The sequence below is a fragment of the Thermobia domestica genome, chromosome 2, assembly GCF_964235325.1.
Source record: "Thermobia domestica chromosome 2, izTheDome1.hap1.1, whole genome shotgun sequence".
Classification (NCBI taxonomy): Eukaryota; Metazoa; Arthropoda; class Insecta; order Zygentoma; family Lepismatidae; genus Thermobia; species Thermobia domestica.
In genome coordinates this window covers 288,492,446-288,516,347 of record NC_137455.1, presented here as the reverse complement: position 1 = coordinate 288,516,347, position 23,902 = coordinate 288,492,446, and the positions used below count along the sequence as shown (strand labels likewise).

The following is a 23,902-nucleotide window of genomic DNA, read 5'->3' as shown; positions in this document are numbered from 1 at the left end:
TGTGTCATATCTTGTGAAAAGTGAGGATTGTACTGTACATACTATTAAGGACATATTGTAGCGTAATACAAAGTATATTAAATGTTGAACAATATAGTATGACTAAGTAGAAAAATACTCGCCGTTTTGCTAAAAGGAAAATACATTTTTTTCCCGCAGTATTTTTACTTTGTCTGAAGTCTTCCTCCGTCTATGCATTTTATGAGTGGTCTCCTAATCTTGATATTCCCCTTTAAATTCTAGAAAAATTGTAGTCCTAAGATCAACACGTCACTGCTTAAAATGCAGTGCCGTTTCTCCTAATGAACGATTTCCTGCCACTCAAATGCAGTGCAGCTAGTATCTATAGTTCGTTCAGGAAACTGTGGATGTTAAAGAAGTTAGTGCAGGTGTGGGTCTCAATGTCTTGAAGTGAAGAAGTATATGGCATCTGTAAATTGCTGTGTCGTCAGAATTAATTTCTTTATTTAAGTGTAGAACTTCTATAAATTTTATTTCCCCTATAATTAATATCCTATCTCTTCTTCCTAATTCTGACCAAGTAATGGCTCTTATGACGAAATTTTTTCAATATTTATTTTCAACGTTGGTGGGTGAATTGAGCTTTTATGATTATACCGAGTCACTGTTGTAACGAACATAGCATTATATCTGTAAATAGTAAGGTTCAAAAATCTCTTCTACTAAAGATTTCTTTTCTGACATATAAATAGTTATTAGTGTATTTAAAATGTTGAGTATATTGACGCTGTGGCAATAGAAGTTTCGAAATGTTCCATTACTATGCCGACTAATAAGAACGATAAGACCTACCCACAACGAGACTGACGATTTGTTGTCAATACTTCCTTCAGGGAAATAATTTATTTGCAGGCAAACTTTGAGTATCTTCTTGATCTCGTAAATTTCCAACTTATTAAACGTATTCTTCAGTAGTCAAGCTTTGTATACTTAATTATAGCGAGGTCTACGAAAACATGAAGAGCATATTAACAATATGTGTTGAGGCCATCTTTCTGTTGTCTGTTGTTGTTAATAAATATTTAGGCACATGCTAAAAGATAACGTTTTACGTTGAAACAGGTGAGATTGTGCTACTTGCTTTTTGTTGTTGAGTGGAGTTGATTTTGAATTTAACGTTCCTTTCAGCAGCGAGGCTATATGGGGCGGGACATGGAATCCGAACCACATGAGCTCCCGCCGGGAATCGAACCCGGGTCTCTCACGCCAGAAGCGCGTACGCTAACCGCCTAGCCACGAAGGAGCTCTTTTTTTTATGTATAGATCTAAGAAAGCACTGTTGGTATTTTCCAGTCGAATTAATGGACGATGATCTAAGATCATAACATTTGTTTTGAAGGAATATGTAGTCAGCCTAGAGAACTGCAAATATAAAATTGTATCAAAATAAAACACTTACACTTGTTTGAAGAAGATCCTGTTACTCATAAAATTCTTTATCGCAACCGTATATGATGTGTTCTTTTGACAGTGAGGCTGATCCTGTTGTCTTTCTTGCTCTTACTTTTTGGCACATTTCATCATTGAACCTCCGTTACATGCAACAATTTCTCTCTATTCTTCGTCATAGTCAGATCTTGAGCGCTTCTACTTATTTTGGTAATCCACCGATTATCTTAAATGCAATCTGATATTTCAGAGGTAGTTACTGTTCTTTTCTTTCAGTAGTGTTTGCTAAAACTTACCATCTGAATGTGCTTTGTATTTCAGAGAAGTATCAGAAGCTGGAGTTGGAAAAAAAGAAAGCTCGGCTTGTGAAGAAGGTGTACACAGGTCCCCGAATCCAGTTTTACTCTTTGTCAATGCCTCTGGTAGAAGAGCTGCCCGAGAAGATCTCGGTAGATGAGGAGGAGAAGCAAGAGACAGAAGAGGCTGAGGTAAAGGAAGAAAAAAGCGTCGGTCGGGTAGAGAGATCCTTCATCACTTTCACAGAGGATAGAGTTTTCAAAGAAATCTTTAAACAGACTAAACCAAAGCCTGCACAGAGAAGCATGTGCCCGATCACCAGGTGAGTTAGATAAGATTTAATTAATAACAATAGTGTTACTCCCTAAAAAAAAAAAAAAAAAAAAAAAAAAAAAAAAAAAAAAAAAAGTGAGGTTCGTTTCACATTTTGAAATGACGGTAGACTTGCTATGATTTTTTTTCTCTGCATTTTATCTTTCACCCGATATCGAAATTTCCATTGGCACTGACCGTATTTCCACCGTCGCTGTCTACATGATGCTTGAAGTACCATCGCCATTTGAAGCGATTTTCTTCAATGTGTTTTAGCAAGAATTTTTGAATGCACCTCTTTCGGCGCTTTTCCAACCCGATTACGATAAACTATCATGTGAATTGCTAACACGGTTTGCAAAACCTCACTATGCACCTAGGTACTTCCCTGTGATGGCAGCATACACTTTTCTCATAGCAGTTGGTATATGGTTTTGTAGACGGACGGATGTTGATTTGGTTCTGTAAGAATCACCCCTCTCTCCTCGCTGTGCTTTTTTAAACACGTGTACTATGCCATGTTTCAACACGGTGAATTCTTGTTCTTACATATCTTGGTTATTGCACAATAACTATTTGGTATCATGAAGTCCCGTTAAGTAGCCTTCCCAGTAGGGGTCTGATCTTGGGTAGCATTCTTCAACACAAAAGGTCACCACACTTGTTACGAATAAACTAAAGTCCAATATATGTATACGACTGGTGACGTTATGCAGTGCACGCTAGGTGGCACTACTATCGCTTTGATATCTTAACGTATCAAAAAAAAAAAAAAAAAAAAAAAGCCAAACACAAATGAAACATAGTTCCATCAATTACTGCATCATTTATTCACATTGTTTGTCATTGTCATTACTATCTTAGAAGACAGGCAATCCTATAACCGTCTGGTTTAACAATCTATTTTCTCGTAATCTTGCAGAAAAAAATTACAAACGATCTTGAAATGTTAATTAAGCTCGGGTAATTGTGAATATATAATTCTGGTATGTGTCGAATAGTGCCTAAAATTTGCATTTCAAAGTATGTATTTACATACAGTACATTTTTACACACACATTCACACACACACACACACACACACACACACACACACATATATATATATATATATATATATATATATATATATATATATATATATATATATATATATCTTTGACTTATAATTGTGATTTCTGAAAATACTTTGTACTTCCTTCATTTCAGCTCTACCTTAGCCTTGTTCACGGAGAATAATAAAAAATAAAATAAAATAAATAAATAAATTAAAACGGGAAAAATGAAATAAACGGATTCACTTGGCTAAAACAGTGCGTAGATCACCTTATCTTAGCTGCTAGTCACACGTCGAATGGTAGTGCAGCATACTGTGGAATGATAGGTCAGTTTGTGCATTCGTTTGTTCACGTAGGAAAGGTTACCAGCTCAAGTTGATTCTTTTCTTTTTGTGCCAATGTTGTATGAACTTAATAATTATTCTCTCTCATTTCTTGCTTAATCAACCCTATGTTAAGCTTTGGACTTTTTAAGAAAGAAAAATAAATAAAGGAAGAACTTTTCAAAAACAAGTCTTTTTATTTCATTCTTAGCTCCAAATAAAGTATTTCAATCAACAGCATGGTGTTGTCTTTTAAATGTCTCGATTGGCCAGAAACCGAGTATTCAGCTTTAGCATATCTGAAATGTCCCTTGACCCTACTTTTAATTTTCTTTTTGTCATGCCTATATAACCCTCCAGAAAACTGCGTTGGGGTCAGGTAATAGCTCTTGAATTGAATGATATTCTTTTCCAAAGTTTACAAGGGTTTCAATACTGTGCGAAAATTACACTGCATCGAAATCTTATTTAGTGCAGCTCTCAACCTGGGGAATACAGGTAGTCCAAACCACTTTTTATCCGTTGGTACGGGTGAAGGAACGTCGTAAGAGATGCTAAAGCAAAATACTTGGTTTCTGGCCTGTCGAGACATTTAAAAGAAACAAACACGATATTGTGATTCAAGAAATCTATTTGGAGCTAAGAATGAAATAGAAAGACTTGTTTTTGAAATTTCTTTATTTTCTTAAAAGCTCCAAAGTCTAACATTGGCACTAAAATAAAAATATCAACATAAGCCGGCAACCTTCCGTACGTGAATAAAACAATGCACAAATTAAATCTGCCATTCCACAGTGTGCTGCACTATCATTCGACGAGTGAGAAGCAGTTAAGTCAGGGTGTTCTTTACCTGCTGTATTCCGTTGAGTCCATTTATTTTTACTTTTCCGATGATTTATTGTTTTTTCTCCTGCTTTTATTCTGCAGTAAATTGACCAGACGGTGATAGTGTAAAATGGGCAACATCTCTTATTTCCAAAGACGACACATTTATGGCGCGAGGAGTGTGAGGAAAGTGGCAAGTGTGTTGGATGTAAAAATGAAATGAAAAAGAAACCTTCGAGTTGTACATCCCACGATTATGCCGTGTGGGCTAAAGGAGATAGTAATGATGAGAAATGAATGAAATAATGGAAGAAACGAGAGAATCGACGCATATGGTGTTACTCCACCACAAAACCCACTTAGCGCCGCAAGCTGGGATCGAACCATGGTCCCCACTCACCAGAGGTGAACACTACACTGAGGCACCGCGGATGTGTTGGGTGTGTCGCGAGGCAGTGTTCAGGGTGACGACGCCCTACAAAACTCACAGCTAAACCACGTCGGCGAAGAGGAACAGCAGTCCGAATAAAACCAGTGAGAGATCGCACCGAACGTTAAAGCGGATTGTAACTCAAAGCCGTCCTGCGACTGTGGTGCAAGTGACAGAGGAACTCAAGAAGCAGCTCCTAAAGCCTGTATCGACAATCATAATACGCCGCGAGTTACATCAAATAGAAGACGGGGTTTGGGTTGCATGGGTTAAACTGCTAATAACTGACGGTGACGCTTTAGCACGACGTTAGTGGTGCCGCAAACGTGTAACATGGACTGCTGACGATTGGAAACGTATGAGATAGTCGATTGAATCACTGTTCTCCTTATTTCAAAGAACAGGCTGTGTTGTATGTGACAGATGCTCATATGATCCACAGTGTTTCCACCCAGCCATGAAACATGGGAGCAGCTCTGTGATGCTGTAGGCCTCAATATCCTGATTTTCATTAAGTTCTGTGCTGATGCTTAATAGTCGAGTCATTGCATGTGATTATGTCGCCATTTGTGTGCATGCTGCGGCCGAGATATTTCCGGGCAATGATCGTCCAATTTTAGGATAATAATGAGCCTATTCACACAGCTGGAAGTGTTTCGTTGTGGTTTAAGGAAAATCGGAATGAAGTTGAATACCATTCTTGGCCAGGCCAATCTCCGGACCTGAACATAATTGAACATCTGTAGTTCGTTTTTGGGAACAGAATCCTGCGCAGATTACCGCCTCTAACCTCTCTCGCGGAACTGAGTGACGCATCCCACGCAGAATGGTGTAATATTCCACTGGCTACCATCCACGTCACGATGTCTATAACTCCATTTCACGTCGCATCAGAGCTGTTTTGAGGGCAAAAGGAGGCAATTACCTAGAAAATGACGTGCAAACCCCCTCGGACATTCATTTCATAGTTAGGTTCTTGTATGTTAACCATGTACATTCTAGACTCGTTAGAACAACTGTGCAATGATTGACAAGCTTGAGATACGGAGCATCATTAAGTTTCTCCATCTTCAGGGGAAATCAGCAAAGCAGATCCACGGAGAGATGAAAAAAGTCTATGGGGATGGAAGTCCATCCTATGAGATGATATTCAAGTTGAAATGGCAATTGCAAACTCGACACATAACCACTGAGGACGCCTCTAGGTATATGGAAGACCATCTTTCATTGATACCGCCTTGACGGAGAAAGTTGAGAAGATAATGGAAGACAGGAGGATAATCATTGAAAATGTTGTGTGTGCAATAGGTATGAGTTGTGGGTCTGCCTGAAATATCATTCACAACCAGCTGCATCTTCAGAAAGTGTCAGCAATAGAGAATATAAAGAATAAGAGGAACCATTTTAGTGGGGATATTTAAGGAATAGAAAAATACTAGGGTGCCACGACTACTCTCACGCCTTTTCAGAAGAGAAACCGCGAGGACCCTGCAAGAGAGATGTATCATCGCTATGAGGTGGATGAAGAGGATTTTTTCGGCAAACTAGTGACAATCTAAAAAGGCACGAGTGCAGAAGTCTGCCGCCAACGTGATGCTTTCCGTTTTCTGGGATTGTGAAAAGGTCATAATGACAGATTACCTATCACAGTAGTAAACTATTACTAGTACCTGTTATTTCCATCTCCTGACTAAGTTCAGAGAGGAACTGAAGAAACGTCGTGGATTGGTCACAAAAGGGGTGTTGCTGTTGGCAGACAATATACTAGCTCATTCCACCCATGCATCTATGAAGAAAGTGGAATTAGGATACAAAATATTGTCCACCCCTTATTCACCAGACCTAGCACCAAGTGACTTTCTTCTCTTCCCAGAAGTGAAGCGTCCACTCAGAGGACGCCATTTTGACAGTAGGGATGACGTCATTTCTGAGGTTGAACTGTGATTTCAAAGCCAAACTGCAGAGTTTACAAAACGGTTTTAAGGAGAAGAAGAACTGCTGGCAAAAATGTGTTGCTTAGTACAGTGACTATGTAGAGAAGGACTAATATGGTGTCAGAGTTCTTCAGAGTATATTTCTTCTAGATGATTGCACCCTCGCATGTATCAGGACGCATTCCTTAGAGAATGCTTTGAGTAACGCGAGCGGTATATGGAAAGAAGTGTAACTTCCAATGATTATGACCTTTAGTATAGAGGAGAGGAATGGTGAATGATTGTGAAATTAAATTTTTGTGCTCTCCCAGAAATCGAACACTGGACCAGCGACCATTAGACCAGCAGGAAGGACTGTGGTTGAAACAATTAACATTATCTTGTTGAAAGAGTACATTTGCATGATGATACAGGAATAACAACGTGACTGTTTGTATCATGTTCTGCATATCATAGGTGTCCAAACTCGCGAGCCCGGCGCTCGTGAGCTCGGCACTCGCACTCAACCGGGCTCGCGCTCAATAATTGAGCGCGAGCCCAAGCGAGCGCGAGTCCAGTTGAAAAAAGTGAGTGCGAGCCCGAGTGAGCGCGAGCCCACTTGAGATTAGTGAGCGTGAGCCCGAGTGAGCGCGAGCCCAGTTGAAAGAAGTGAGCGCGAGCCCACTTGAGATTAGTGAGCGCGAGCCCGAGTGAGCGCGAGCCCAGTTGAAAAAAGTGAGCGCGAGCCCGAGTGAGCGCGAGCCCGCTTGAGATTAGTGAGCGTGAGCCCGAGTGAGCGCGAGCCCAGTTGAAAAAAGTGAGCGCGAGCCCAGTTGAAAAAAGTGAGCGCGAGCTCTGTTGGGAAAACTGAGCGCGAGCGCGAGTGAGCGCGAGTCCAGTAGAGAGAAGTGAGCGCGAGCCCATTTGCGATTAGTGAGCGCGAGTGCAGTTAAGATTACTGAGCGCGAGCCCAAGTGAGCGCGATCACAGTTGAGAGAAGTGAGTGTGATCGCGAGCCCAAGTGAGCGCGATCACAGTTGAGAGAAGTGAGTGTGATCGCGAGCCCGCACTCACTTCGCGCTTACGTGGACTCATTTGCTTCAGAGACAAGAACATAAGAAACGCATTCCATGTGCAGCATTGAAAAGGAAGATTTTGGTAGGTGAGTGTGAGTGAGAGTTAGCAAAAATACCCATCTCTGCTTCGTAAGCTCTGAATGAGACGTAGCGTTTTCAAAATTCTCCCATAGAGGGAAGTGAGACAATTCTTGGAAATTGCTATCTATTGTTACAGAGCAGCAGGATTTTTGCACATGGGTTTGTTGTCCATATCGAAGGATAGTATGAAACTAGATTTATGTAACTAGATTTCAGTGGAAGTTTTTTATTTTTATTATTATTTATTTATTTCTAAAGAATTTGAAACAATGCTATAAGCAATGAATAAAACTACAACAGCTTACAACTTTTCTTTTCTTCTTCTTGGCCAAAAACTATATGAATACTCCGTATAACACATTTAAATTACGGCAAAATATTTACAATCATGCACTTGCGCCTTCCTTACACCGTGTCCTGGGTTGGAGTCCTGATGAGGAGAGCCTTGAAATTTGATCGTATTGCGGTGCTTATGGTTCTACCTTAAATTGAAGGTCACCGTGTCATATAGCCTTTGTACTCGAAAGAGTGCAATAAGCAATTTTCTCTGCTAGTGTAGTGACTAGCGCGTATTTCCTTTGTTGTACGTGGTTCCAGGTTTGATTCAGAGTAGGAGAGCACAATGTTTAATTTTTCATCATCATTCACTTTCATTAATCATTCACCTCCTTCAGCCGAAAGACCTTAATGGTTTGACGTTAAATTATGATTTTTTTTTTCGTTTTTTTTTTTTTTCTTTCTTTAATCGGTAATCGAATATGGTTTAGTCTTTGAACTGTATACACGGAAGAATAAAAGTTTATTCAAAATATTTGAAATGTATATTTGACGTGCAATTTATTTGTTTTCAAAATTTCTGGTAGGTTCAATAGTTCTATTCATTTCTAACAGTTAGCATAAGGTTCTACGGAGATCTATTGTTCTATTAGACTAAACTTGAGCTTAAATGTCATCTGGACTCTCAACAATCAGTATAGCGACTCTTTAAAAATGTGTATTCGACATGAATGTAGGTCGTTCTCGATTATTTATACGTCACCCTTCTATCCACCGCTAGAGAGACCGGAGATATCTTGCCCTAAAATATTATTGTGATTGTATGTCATATGTGTATCAAACTTCGTTGAAATTGCTCCAAGCGTTCTAGAATTAAACTTGAACATACGTAACATATTCTAATGGTGATGCCGAGACCGAGATTACTCTAAGTATCATGTTTCTCCTCTTCAAATTTCGAGACGAGACAGACTTTAATAAATCGAAACTAGACCGAGATACAACATATCGATCGAGCCTTACTTGAGAGTCCTAAACAAAACCGTGAACGAGAGACAGTTAAGAATGGGCACGAGCGAGTTCGAGCGAGTTTTCATTGAAACTCAACTCGGCTCGAAACAGACATATTTGAGCTCGACTCGAAAACTCGGATCGAAAAATTTCCTCCAACTCGGCTCTAAACTCGACTCGAATTTGAGTCGAGTCGAGCCAAATCGAGCCCAATGTTGTGTGTAGTTTCAAATACTTTCTTCAGATATCCTACATTGACAATATAATTATTATCAATGATACTGCTACTACAAATTATTATTATTATTATTATTATTATTATTATTATTATTATTATTATTATTATTACAACACCGTGTATATACATGAAAGATAGGCGATTTGTATCTAAATACTAAAAGCGAGTTGACTGTTGACTTCGGTAGTCGTGAAGTCTAGGAGGGAAGGCATTATTCACGTGGTTCTGGGTCTGATTTCTGGAGGAGCAAGTATTTGGGCTCGAACCAAAAATCGTTACAAGTTAGAGAGCGCCGGCCAAACAAGTTCAAAACTGCTCGGCTCGGGTTTAGGGTTCTGACCGGCTCGAGCGGGTCGGCTTACAGCTCATTCACTATCGAGTCGAGCCGACAGCTCACTCAACAGAGCAGCGATTGGTAGAGATTAGAATTTCAGTATAAGGCAAGATCATGGGAAAAGGAAAACTATCAGATTAAACCAGAGTATTTGTTAAAATATCAAAATATAAATTGCGTAGTTGGTTGGCTTGGAATCTAGTGTCCCTTTTCAACATCAAAGCTGTACGAGATGTCGCCGTACGGTTTAAGATGGAATGTAAGCTACAGTTATGAGTTGAAACTTTTTAATGATCTCCCACCAAGATTCAAACCTGGAACCCCATGCTTCAAAGACATGTGCTCTGGCTATTCAAGTATAATGTAATGCAAAGTGTTGGAATTTATTTATTGGGGTTTAATGTTGGTTTTTGGTACCGAGGATATCTCAAACAAATTTCCTGTTGATCAGGCTCTTGCGACTATATCAGCGGGGCCACATCAGATGCGAACTATAGCTTAAAGTGGGATCCGAAGCACATAACCTGCAAGGAAACGAACCCGGGTCTACCACGCCAAAGGTACGTACGCTAACCGCTTTGTCAGGGAGGAGCTGCAAATATTGATCGAAACAAGACCGAGACTGATACGTTGTTTTTCGTATACAGATACATATATTGATATGGATGTAGGAATAAATTCAAAATGACAATATAACACCAACTAAATTATTTTCCAAGTTTGATTAAGATAAATAAGCTGTTTTGGTCGTTTACTTTGTTTATACCGAGTTCAACAAAGGGGAAAAATTTCGTGACAAAGTTTCCTATATGCTAATGCTGTGGTGATAAATTTACCGATGACAAAATTACTGTGTAAAATTTTCCGGTGACGAAATTACCTATATGCTAATATTTTGGTGAAAAAATTACCACTGACGAAATTCTGTGACAAAATTTTCGGTGACAAAATTACCTGTTCGGCAAATTGCCAAGAATGGAAGTGAAAAATGGCCAGCTTTAAGTAAATTTGGTGCAAGTTGTTCGATGTCAAGTTGACATACAGCCCTTAAATGGGCATTTTATCTAGTTAATTTTGAAACCAGATACACGATCATTGTGATAGCGCTAAATTTGGACAACATAATTCAAACCATCTTCGAGAGAAATATCTGTAAATAAACTTTTACATGTGGACGCATAAGTTACATTCGTTCAGCTTAATAAAGCTTAGTTGACTGATTAAGTTTAACGAGGTTTATGAAAGGGAAACCTCTATATTAATTTGGAATCTAAATTAGATGACTTGCCAGTTCCCACTGGTGATCACACCACTTATCCTGAACCCTAAGTCTTGTCTCGTCTTGTATAAATTCTCGAAAACTTCTTTCTTGTCTGGATTCTCGAGGATTCACTTCTCGTCTCGTTTTGTATATTTAAGTACAAAATATATTCCCTTATCTAATAGTTCTCAGAATCCTTCTGCTTCAGGAGAGAAGTCTAAGAAGGATGTAATTTAACAATATTTAAACCATATTTCTTATTGGAGTATATTGTGTAATGATTTGAATATCTTAGGCGTTCCTATATGCTCTTCATTGTGATCGTATAATTACTTTTATAATTTATAGGTTTTATATACGGATCATTTAGCACTGAAATGATGTTTGAAATCTAAGACTTGGATGAACTAGTGTTGCTCACGAGACTCGAAAAATTTCTCGTCTCGTAGAGAAAATTGTAAGAGTGATAACGGTGACGAGGTTCAAAAAGTGTTATTTTCAACAGTAACTTTCAACATATTGTTTCTTATAATTATTAACAGTAAAGAGAGAGATAAAATTTATATAAAGGATTGAGTTAGTAATTTGCACGAAATTAGTTTAGTAAATTTCGTTTAAAATTCCAGCAATAATACTCTTTGTAATAGGCCTATATGGTATATATTTCTTATGTGGAAAATTCTTTGATCCACTTTTTAAAATTTGAATACAATACGCACCACAGAAGACACCTGCATTAAATTCAAAGAAATCTCTGCAGCACGGGACGAAGGGTCATTCGCCGCTCCCCACTGGCAGACCATCGCAGAAATCTTTCACTGCCCCTCCCTCCCAGGAGCCCGTCCGAGATCAGGGCCTAGATTTCAATAATAGATTACCTGTAGGCGTTATAGCTGCAGAGAAAAAGTTTTCTTTGGGTACCGTAAAGTGAATGCACAGAAACATTATGTTCGTTCTGATTGCTTTTCCAAGAAATGTATACAGCTTCGTGAGTAGGTGATATTGTTTAAGACAAAGATCATCCAGTACCGTAAGACGGGGTTACTTTGCAGCAGATGTAATGAATTTTAAAGAAAATCGCATGTAACTTATAAACGTAATGATTTAGAACATTATATTTTAAACATATAATAGCTAGATATATAAGGAAAACATTCGTGCAAGTGCATTTGTAAACATTCACGATGACCGTGATTACTATAATATAAACTTTGGTGCAAAGTAACATCATAGGTCAGGATACTTTGCACCACATACAAAAAATATGTTGAACATAGGAACATAATGTTTCTGTGCAATGTTTTCCCTTCAGTATTTATACATTTCACTTCCTACACAAAACTGCATGAAATCTACAAATATTGATATTAGAATCATGGTACTGGTATCAGTACTTAGTATGATTTATCGATATTTGTAAAGAAAATTGTGTATTTTCTGGACCGGCACAGGAACCACATTCTGATTTTTTAGCATATATCCAACAAAAATGTCAACTCAGGAACGAAAAAAAAAAAAAAAAAAATCCCCGTGAACTGATTTCCCTTGGTAGCTCTTTGTGCCCAAGAATATCATCCAACCGTAATCATTGGAAGGTTTACGGGGTTTGGGGATTTCAGGCTGAAGCCTAGCCAAATTTCAGGATTTCTTTTTTTTAAAAAATAATGTTAGTAAGTCCAATGTGTGTAAGCTTCAAGCCCCCCAAAACGTCCAGCGATTAAAAACAAAAAACAAAGAAAGAAAGAAAGAAAGAAAAAGGTAAGCCTTACTGAGTGAAGCGAATGAAGCGGATCCGCCATTGTTCGCAATTTATTTTCCGACAAGAAATTAATTCCAGCATCTACCTTTATAGGATATTTACCTAAAATTAGAAAGTAGGAGGTGCCAGTAGTAATAATTTCCTCTCTAAGCTATATTTTGGACCGGTGGAAAGTAACCCCTGATTAAAGGCTGAAGCCGCCTACTCCCAGTTTTATTTTTTCTATGTAAACTTTGAGTATTTCTTGCGAAGATTATTCGCCAAAATACATCTCCAGGAGGAAAGTACAGAATAGAAGACTTTCGCAAGTATAAAAATTACATATGTTAATTAGTCTTGTTACATTGTATGTTCTAAATAAAAGAAAATTAAATCTTCGAATTTTACGTTCCACGCTTATAGGCTACTGAGTAGGGTACAGAAGAGGGCGACGATGACATGCACGAAGAGGAGTAGTGATGAGCAAATGCAAGACTAAGACCAAGACCCAGGTGGTCTTGGTCTTGCACACCGAGTCTTGGTCTTGGTCTTGGTCTTGCATCGGGATTCCTGGTTTTGGTCTTGGTGAAGACTCTTGTAAAAACTGCAAGACAAAGACTCTTGCGCTCATCACTAAAGAGGAGGAATGTAAAAATAATAGGAGGAAACGGGACAATCCGAGAAAACTCACGCACGCGGTGTTTGTCAACCACAAAACCCATTTTGCACAAGCTGGGATCGAACCAGAGACTCCACTCGCAAGAGATGATCCCTCTACTACTGACTCACCGCGATCTAAATAAAGTTTTGATATAATCAGTGAGAGATGGATTATTCTTTCTTGCCTTGTTAAATATTAGCCACTTCTTTGTCCAAATATGTCTATTTCTTTATTCTTTTTCTCAACAACACAACATTGATAGTACCTGCATTTAAAACCATTGCTTCAAAAGTAATGTTTGAAGGACACTTCATGTTGTGCTAACTTTAGAATATTTTCTGCAAGCCTATGTAATTGGTTGTTTTTTAAGTCAATAATTTATTGAAGTAAAGTAATATTTAGGACGTTCAGAGGACAATGAATCCAAGTTCATTTTCAATAAAGTTCAATTTTGCTCAGCAAATTAATTTTATTTAAAAACCTAATGTCTTCGCAGTCAAGAGTCCGAAGTAAATGTAACTAAAACCATATGAAAGGGCGTGGAATAGCTTCATATTGCAGCCGCTAGACAGAGGTGCCAGTGGGGCAGGAGGGCAGTCGCCCCACCCCCACTCTGAATTTTAGATTTTGGGACCAGTAAACCAGTTTTAGAAATATTTTGATAAGCGAAGTCCAACAGAAAACGGTTGGAGACAAATAAACATAATAAAAAGTGAAACAGGAAAATGACACGGGGCCACCCAAAACATCGCGTGGACAAAACCTCGCCGCCAAAACCTCGTGGGTCCTGAGATCAAGCCAACGTTCAAGAATTATCCAAACTTCAACACTCCCTTACGAGGAGTATTTTGCAACATACCTTCTTATGGTACAAGGAGAAGATTTGTACCAAAACGTAAAGGTTCTATGCTTAGTAGTTTTTTTTTAGATCTGGAGAACGGCAAAATTCATTCAAGGCATTCCATTCCATTCCTCCTTAGGGCATGCATTTCGCAAAATATTGTCTTATCTGGAGCTAGTGCCCTTGCGGAGCAAGAAGATTTATACAAAATGTCAAGTTTCAAAACCTAATAAGTTTTGTAAATCTGGCGATATAACATTCTACATTGAAGAAACCGTCGTGAAGAGGTTTTATCCTGACAACATTTCTTCCCAGGCGACACTACGTCTCGCTTAATTTAGACCAGGCGAGATTCTGTGTCGCGCGATCATTACAACTAGGTTTTGGTTAGGCGAGATTTTGGGTATGGCGATATTTTGGGACGCGAGGTTATGGCAAGGCGAGGTTTTGGCCCGCGAGGTTTTGGGTGGCGAGGTTTTGGCCCCGCGAGGTTTTGGGCGGCGAGGTTTTGGCCAGGCGAGGTTTCGGCCCGGCGAGATTTTGGGCCGCGAGGTTTTGGGAGGCGAGGTTTTGGCCAGGCGAGGTTTTGGCCAGGCGAGGTTTTGGCCCGGCGAGATTTTGTCCCGCGAGGTTTTGGGCGGCGAGGTTTCGGCCCGGCGAGATTTTGGGCCGCGAGGTTTTGGGAGGCGAGGTTTTGGCCAGGCGAGGTTTTGGTCCGCGAGGTTTTGGCCCGGCGAGATTTTGTCCCGCGAGGTTTTGGGCGGCGAGGTTTCGGCCCGGCGAGATTTTGGGAGGCGAGGTTTTGGTCCGCGAGGTTTTGTACCCAAGCCGTTCCCTCTGTCTTTACGGTGTATCTGAATTGCCACAACCAGGTAGTATGGTTGGATATACACACCAACAATTGACCTTCGCCTTATCTCCTCTCGCATTCAACTCACGGTGTGAGGTCCAATTGAACACAGACATCCACGAAAAGGGACAGAACTTTCTTGGTTACCTTTATAGTTATGCACAAAAGTATAGCGTTTGGTCCCGGACAGTAGTTCTTGATTTAGCATAATAAAAACTATCTTGAATATAATTTATGGATAATAATAATAATAATAATAATAATAATAATAATAATAATAATAATAAGCTAAAATAGTGTTTTTAGTTTTCCAGAAGGAAAACAAAATTTTTCTTTCTTTCAGGCCTCAAAAACACTAGCAGCAACACATTTTTTTGGCTTTGTACATTGTAGCTGCCCCCCCTCAAAAACGACGGACCCCCCTACACAAACGTGCTGGCTACACCCCTGCCTATTTGATACTAGCTGCGATCGAACCAGATACCTCACGCACCTGAGATGAACCTTCTACTACTGAGCCACCACAATCTAAATAAAAATTTGATATAATCAGTGAAAGTTGGATTATCCTTCCTTGTCTAATATTAAAATCCTATTCCTTGTCCAAACATACCTATTTCTTTAGCGTCTTTTCTTTATTCTTTTTCTCAACAATATAACATTGGTAGTACCCGCCCTTAAAACTTTGCTTTCGATCGATCCATTCTGCAACTGCTTTCCTCAGCTTATATGCGTAAATTCATGCACAATGCATGAACTGCATGACGCGCATAAACTCACATCGTTAGTTTACGCGCGTAAACATACGGTAGTGTATAGCTGAGCTTATGTTGCAGACCGACATTAAACAGGTGTTTGCTTCAGGAATAAAATATAAGAAATGTATTCCAAGTCCAGATTATAACGACCTGCAAGATTTTAACCGCTATGCAAACGAAAATGAAGGAAAAGTGCATTCTGTACTATCTGAAGTGTATTATATTTATCCACTCGACGAATGTTTGACATCTGACCTGTGATCTCATTGTCGAAACATCTTTGGGAATGGAAATCCCATTTTTTCATACTTATTATCAGTGGTGTTTGAGGCTGGCATTTGTTTTTGTTTTGCAAATTCCATGGCCGTTTTCTTTTTCTAATAGATCATAGAGTAAGGAAACTTCTTGACCCTACAAGGTAAGAAATTTATATATAGCAACTAATGTGAAGCTTACGTTCATAGAAAAGTCGAGCGAAATATGTATTATTTTAATTGTAGGTTCTTTAAATCTCAACAAACAAGAGTAGCTCTTAATAGTGTTACATACATGTAACATAATTTTTTCTTAGCTTATTAATTTATATTACGAAACATTTTATTTATTCTTAAAAAAAAAAAAAAAAAAAAAAACAGTTTTAGCAAGTTAATTTTACTGAATTCTTCTTGAGATCTTTAAATGTATTTTACGCGAAATTTAATTACTGCACTATGTAATTTTAATATTTATTTTTAAAAAACTGAAGCAATATTATATTTATATTTTAGAAAATTTGAAAGCAAGGGACACTTAAATAGACCAGAAGGAGAAATATACAGGGTGTCCAATATACAATTCAACCCGGAGTTTGGGATAGAACTTTTGAACCTGAAGTAATACACGAATAATGGTTATACCAAAGTGAAGCTTTGTTCATGCATATATTTTTAAACTAGGAAGCAACGATTGAAGTACACTAGAAACCACACAGTGTTGCCAGATGTAACCAAAGTTTTTTTTTTTTTTTTTTTGCAAAACATGTAAATTGACACATAACTCATATGTTTGGATGTTCTTCGTTAATTTTCAGTTTGTTTAGTTGGAGTAGCTTGGAAAGTATGGAGCAGAAAAAAGAATTTTTCATTTCCACCGATAACTAATCGGATGAGGCCTCTGTAAGGGGTAACTAGGGAAATCGTAGTTTTCATAAATTAACACTCTGAATTGGCAACTTTACTGATGTTTCAGTGCATCAAAAGGTGTGTTAAGGATCTAATTACATTATGCAATTCCTGAAAACAATGAAAAACATACTTTGAAATTATAATGAAATTTGTTTTTACTTATATGCATCCGGCAACACTGCTATTCATTTCTATGGGGCTATTTAAAGCAAGAGGCATACAAGAACAAATTTCGAACTATTCAAGACCTGGAAACGAACATTCGCGGTGCCATTGAGAACATTAACACTTCTAATCTTCGTAAAGTTGTTGCCAACCTGGTGAAACGTGTGAACCAGTGTTTGAATCAAAACAGAGGACACTCCCAGCATCCGCTGTAGAGCTGGTAACTCATTTCTGATAGTAGCAGTGTTACCGGGTGCATGTAAGTAAACGTTTTATCATGATAATTTCAAAGTTTGTTTTTCATTGTTTTCAGGAATTGAATAACGTAGACAGATCCTTAACACACCTTTTGATGCATTGAAACATCAGCAGTTGCCAATTCAGTGTGTTATTTTATGAAAAATACGATTTCCCTAGTAACCCCTTACAGGGGCCTCATCCGATTAGTTATCGGTGGAAATGAAAAAAATCTTTTTTCTGCTCCATACTTTCCAAGCTACTCCAACAAACTGAAAATTAACGACAGAACATCCATACGTATAAGTTATGATTCAATTAACATATTTTGCAAAAAAATTGATTTACACCTTCGGTTACATGTAGCAACACTGTGTGGTTCCTAGGGTACTTCAATCTATTTATCCATCCATCCATCCATCCATCCATCCATCCATCCATCCATCCATCCATCCATCCATCCATCCATCCATCCATCCATCCATCCATCCATCCATCCATCCATCCATCCATCCATCCATCCATCCATCCATCCATCCATCCATCCATCCATCCATCCATCCATCCATCCATCCATCCATCCATCCATCCATCCATCCATCCATCCATCCATCCATCCATCCATCCATCCATCCATCCATCCATCCATCCATCCATCCATCCATCCATCCATCCATCCATCCATCCATCCATCCATCCATCCATCCATCCATCCATCCATCCATCCATCCATCCATCCATCCATCCATCCATCCATCCATCCATCCATCCATCCATCCATCCATCCATCCATCCATCCATCCATCCATCCATCCATCCATCCATCCATCCATCCATCCATCCATCCATCCATCCATCCATCCATCCATCCATCCATCCATCCATCCATCCATCCATCCATCCATCCATCCATCCATCCATCCATCCATCCATCCATCCATCCATCCATCCATCCATCCATCCATCCATCCATCCATCCATCCATCCATCCATCCATCCATCCATCCATCCATCCATCCATCCATCCATCCATCCATCCATCCATCCATCCATCCATCCATCCATCCATCCATCCATCCATCCATCCATCCATCCATCCATCCATCCATCCATCCATCCATCCATCCATCCATCCATCCATCCATCCATCCATCCATCCATCCATCCATCCATCCATCCATCCATCCATCCATCCATCCATCCATCCATCCATCCATCCATCCATCCATCCATCCATCCATCCATCCATCCATCCATCCATCCATCCATCCATCCATCCATCCATCCATCCATCCATCCATCCATCCATCCATCCATCCATCCATCCATCCATCCATCCATCCATCCATCCATCCATCCATCCATCCATCCATCCATCCATCCATCCATCCATCCATCCATCCATCCATCCATCCATCCATCCATCCATCCATCCATCCATCCATCCATCCATCCATCCATCCATCCATCCATCCATCCATCCATCCATCCATCCATCCATCCATCCATCCATCCATCCATCCATCCATCCATCCATCCAACCAACAAGCTTGGAGCCTTATATAAATGACAGCGAGTTGGTACAAATGAAAAATACAACTTACGGTATAAATGTTAATTTTCGACCCATGTTGTGTAGATGCTGGTCGATTACTCGACGAGATGCTGGTTGGTTGCTCAGATGATCCTTGGTCCTCTCCCTTACCTTTTTATATTGTATAAATTTCCTCAGTCAGACCCTGAGGTTCTCCATAACAGCCTTGTTTGTTCACTTAATTACCTTTTACGCTGCGTGACTGCCGGAGAACCTCATTAGTCCACGGTAAGTGTGACTGTTTATCCAAAATTCCTTTGTAACCTAATTTAAGTACCATACACATTTTTTTTTTTTTTTTACATATAATTACTAGAAAACAATGCTAGTTATTTCACTAAACTTTTTTGATATATTCCTTTTTGCAATATGTTGAGCTAACTTTTTTTTTTTCAACTCATGTCATAGTTTCAATACAGTCCCCCACTGATGAGGAACTGTTCCTGAACATCACCGTAGTGTGTGTCATTTCTTTTTCTTTTTTTTTTTTCAACTACAGTTGTGTAATGAAACTATGACATGAGTTGAGGAAAAAAAAAAAAGGAGTGACACACACTACGGTGATGTTCAGGAACAGTTCCTCATCAGTGGGGGACTGTAATGGAACTATGACATGAGTTGAGAAAAAAAAAGCTCAACATATTGCAAAAAGGAATATATCAAAAAAGTTTAGTGAAATAACTAGCATTGTTTTCTAGTAATTATATGTAAAAAAAAAAAAAAAATGTGTATGGTACTTAAATTAGGTTACAAAGGAATTTTGGATAAACAGTCACACTTACCGTGGACTAATGAGGTTCTCCGGCAGTCACGCAGCGTAAAAGGTAATTAAGTGAACAAACAAGGCTGTTATGGAGAACCTCAGGGTCTGACTGAGGAAATTTATACAATATAAAAAGGTAAGGGAGAGGACCAAGGATCATCTGAGCAACCAACCAGCATCTCGTCGAGTAATCGACCAGCATCTACACAACATGGGTCGAAAATTAACATTTATACCGTAAATTGTATTTTTCATTTGTACCAACTCGCTGTCATTTATATAAGGCTCCAAGCTTGTCGGATTGGTCTCCTGCGATAGAGCATAATCTGAATTTATATTTTGGTCTTTAATTCATGTAAAATAAAGTCTTGCTTGTTATAGAAGGAAATTATTAATCTGTTAATTGACATCTGACAGGCAAGAGATTCCAAACTACCTCAATATTTTAACATAATTGTATTTCCTGTTTTAACGCAGTTCGTGAAATTACCTCATTTTATATAATGTAGCTACTATTTTTTCCGTTATGTTATGCGATTTAAAAACTGGCATTTATATACTTAAAGAAATGTAAAGATGAATCGAAAACTAGAACCACATTATGCTTATCATTATCATTATGCTTATCATATATAACTTCTTGACTCAAAGTGATATTATGATGTAAGTTTCATATTCACAAACATCTTGCTTGACCTTTCATTAACTTGTAATTTTCTTTGATAGGTGTTGTTTTAACAAATTACAGGCTATAATCAACGCACAATTTCAAAAATTCAGTTTTAATACTCTTAAATTTGACTTAAATTAAGAAATGTTCATATTTACTGTATTGTAACAGGACAATATGCCTTCAAACAGCAAACACATAATTAAAAGTAGAGGCTGCTCCGGAGGGAAGTCACCGTTAAAAAATTAGTTTTCTTTCTTCAAGTGAGAGAGAAAAGATAACCTAATGGACTTACAAGACGTGGGACTCGATTAGAAACACTATTTTACGGGCCCCAGGTTTCCAACTAACTTGCATATATATATATATATATATATATATATATATATATATATATATATATATATATGAAGGTCTTGGAGTAATATAACTTTAAGCCACATTTATACGTATTGTGCAACGAAATTTATCGCTGCACTACAATACAAATTAATGAAGGCAAGAACACCATTTACGATATTTACTGCCATCTAATCTCAATTTTTGCAAATTTGTCAACAGCAACGGGTAGATTTTGTTTTTACAAATGCGGCTTAGCACTATATTGCCCCAAGCCAATTATTTATCTATCTATCTATCTATCTATCTATCTATCTATATATATATATATATATATATATATATATATATATATATATATATATATATATATATATGTAGGGTGCAAATTACCGGGAGAGATGAGGGGGAATTTCCCCCTCAATCACATTTTCTTTCCCCCCAAAGAAGTCAGCTGAAGTATATCCACCGGGATGCTCGCTTCCCCCCCCCCCCCCAAACTATGCTCAGTATAACTCCAAATTTCTTCGGAATGATCGATGCAAACTATTCAGTTTTGGTCATTTCTACTTAAACCTGATTGTCCACTATTTTCAACGTTGTTTAGTTGAACTATATTATTATGACTACGGTTGTTACTTGCAACTGTACCTTCGTACCCTTCAGTTCGTCATCGTTCGTGAATTTGAATGTACTAATTGCGTATAACAAAGCCACATATGGATTTATAAATGTTCTTAGCGGTTGGTCAAGAAGAAATAAACAAATAGCTTCTTCCACGATACTTGGCGAAGTTAGGACATGCCATATTCATCCTCTACATTTGTATCGATTATCATCTTATTTTAATTTTTGTTATAACATGTTATTTCATTTTCCAGTGTAGGCCTACTCTTTGTTAGTACATGCTCTTCATTCCCTAGTAGTTTGTGTGTATGCAACTCAAAAGTTGCAATTAATTTGTGATAGCAATTTGTGATAGCATAGCAATTACTGCCTTTACAGCTTACGGAAATGAACTTTTGAAACTGTACTCAAAATCTGAGTACATCATTCATCGTTATAGGTATTCTCTCGTAAGTATATGTTAACGTACACGCTGGGGATTCGATCCTAGTGAGCAGACATGTTAGTGAAGGTGATTTTTAGGTGAATAAGCGCATAATTGAAGATTTGTTTCAGCATTTGTTAATACGACTGGTTCTCCGTGTCATTGTCCGTGTCTGTATCATAGGTGTCCAAACTCGCGAGCCCGACGCTCGTGAGCTCGGCACTCACGCTCAACCGGGCTCGGGCTCAATAATTGAGCGCGAGCCCACTTGAGATTAGTGAGCGCGAGCCCCAGTGAGCGCGAACCCAATCGAGAGAAGTAAGTGCGAGCCCGAGTGACCGCGAGCCCAGTTGAGGGAAGTGATCGCGAGCGCGAGTGAGCGCGAGCCCAATTAAGAGAAATGAGCGCGAGTGCGAATGAGCGCGAGCCCAGTTGGGAGAAGTGATCGCGAGCCCGAGTGAGCGCGAGCCCAGTTGGAAGAAGTGATCGCGAGCTCAAGTGAGCGCGAGCCCGAGTGAGTGCGAGCCCAGTCCAGAGAGATGAGCGCGAGCCCGAGTGAGTGCGAGCCCAGTTAGGAGAAGTGAGCGCGAGCGCGAGTGAGCGCGAGCCCAGTCCAGAGAGATGAGCGCGAGCCCGAGTGAGTGCGAGCCCAGTTAGGAGAAGTGAGCGCGAGCCCAGTCCAGAGAGATGAGCGCGAGCCCGAGTGAGTGCGAGCTCAGTTGAGAGAAGTGAGCGCGAGCGAGCCCAATGGAAAATGGCCATCTATGCTGCATATACGTTGCGTTTGTCCCCTATATGAATATTGTAGGCGGACGCCTATTCTAAGTTTTGGTTCCTTACGCTATGTGATACCTATCATTGATCCTGTGTATCGCTGTCTTCGTAAAGTGTAAAAGGTGTCGCGTGTCTGGTCATACAACTTCAGTAGCACCAAGGAAGAACTATCTATCTTCACTGAACACATGACGCAACACATCCTTCCAATTTCTTCTTTTCGAACACTTTCAGAGGGGGAGGTCACGATTGCAAAGTCGTGCAAACATCACTCATGGTCGTAGATCTTGCGTCCAGCTAGCAGTTTCTGATGGTTCTAATTGACACCCTACGTGCAATATTGGTAGTAATTTGTGATCCGCAATGACATTTCATCTGATGATACCCAGGCATGTATCCATAGGCCGCTGCCGTCCAGAATAGAACTGACGTGCATGTGCACTTTCCTTAGACGAATTATGCAAAACGGACTCTCCCCACGCAATTACTAGAATTATCGTTCTACGTTTACTCTGCGGCACAATATCTTGGCCTCGCATAGGCCCTCTATATACTCTTGAACTCTTGTTACTTGTACGAACTGATGTCACACCATCCTGGCATATCTCCAACGTTTCACACTTAATTTACTGAACAGTACAGTGAGGGAACACTTGACTGTCTTTGGCATTCACTAACTGCTGCTAATCATAGTTTTTACTGTCTGTACCCACTTCCTACTGTGTTAATAATAGACGCTGTTCATCATTGCATATATATCCTTCTATTAATTCGTAACTCATGCTATATCACTTTCTTATAGGTGTTTGCATTTTCTATCAGTGTAAATAAATTGCGATTTTACGAATACAGCATGTATTGTCAGCTAGAATGCACACTGGAAAATACACTATTCTGTATTCTTGGATAAACAAGTTAATTTCATGTGTGTCTCATTTTTCAGGCTTCCTGCTCGATACTACGACCCTGTTACTCTGCTGCCGTATACAAATCTTCAATCATTCCGCATTCTTCGAGAAGCGTATTACCAGCAGCTGGAAGGAAAAGGAGACAGAAACAACCCAGAAGTTGCCTGCTGGGTCGAATGGAGGAAGAAGCAAAGGGAGTTAAAGGCTGCAGCAGCCGCCGCAGCGCAGGCGAACCAAGTAGCACGAAATATACGACTGGATCCTAACAGCCAAATATCTTCGCAGCAGGTGCGGAGGCCAAGTGTTGGTAGTGGACAACTAATTACCACGACAAACATTCAGTCGGGGACTTGAATTTTAAGTGGAAGTAAATCTTAATTCATACTAAGGCCAGTGCGTTTTAGTACTGTGATATACTCTCAAAAACGTTAAAATCCCGAAGTGTATGTACAGTATATTCTGATTGTAACAGTATTTTGTATACATTTTGAACATTAAATGTGCAAAAGACAATTCCAGCAAATTTTCATAATAAACGACAGATG

The 23,902-nt window shown here is 39.2% G+C and overlaps 1 protein-coding gene across 1 annotated transcript in view; it reads left to right on the top strand.

Annotated features, from left to right (window-relative positions):
- Positions 1 to 23,870, top strand: part of YL-1 (Vacuolar protein sorting-associated protein YL-1) — a 58,842-nt gene extending 34,972 nt beyond the window's left edge. Inside the window, exons 6-7 of the mRNA XM_081748851.1 lie at positions 1,732 to 2,029; positions 23,393 to 23,870. Of these exons, the coding sequence (XP_081604977.1) occupies positions 1,732 to 2,029; positions 23,393 to 23,711 (617 nt within the window). The 3' untranslated portion in view covers positions 23,712 to 23,870. The remainder of the gene's footprint in view (positions 1 to 1,731; positions 2,030 to 23,392) is intronic.
- The last annotated feature ends 32 nt before the right edge of the window (positions 23,871 to 23,902 follow it).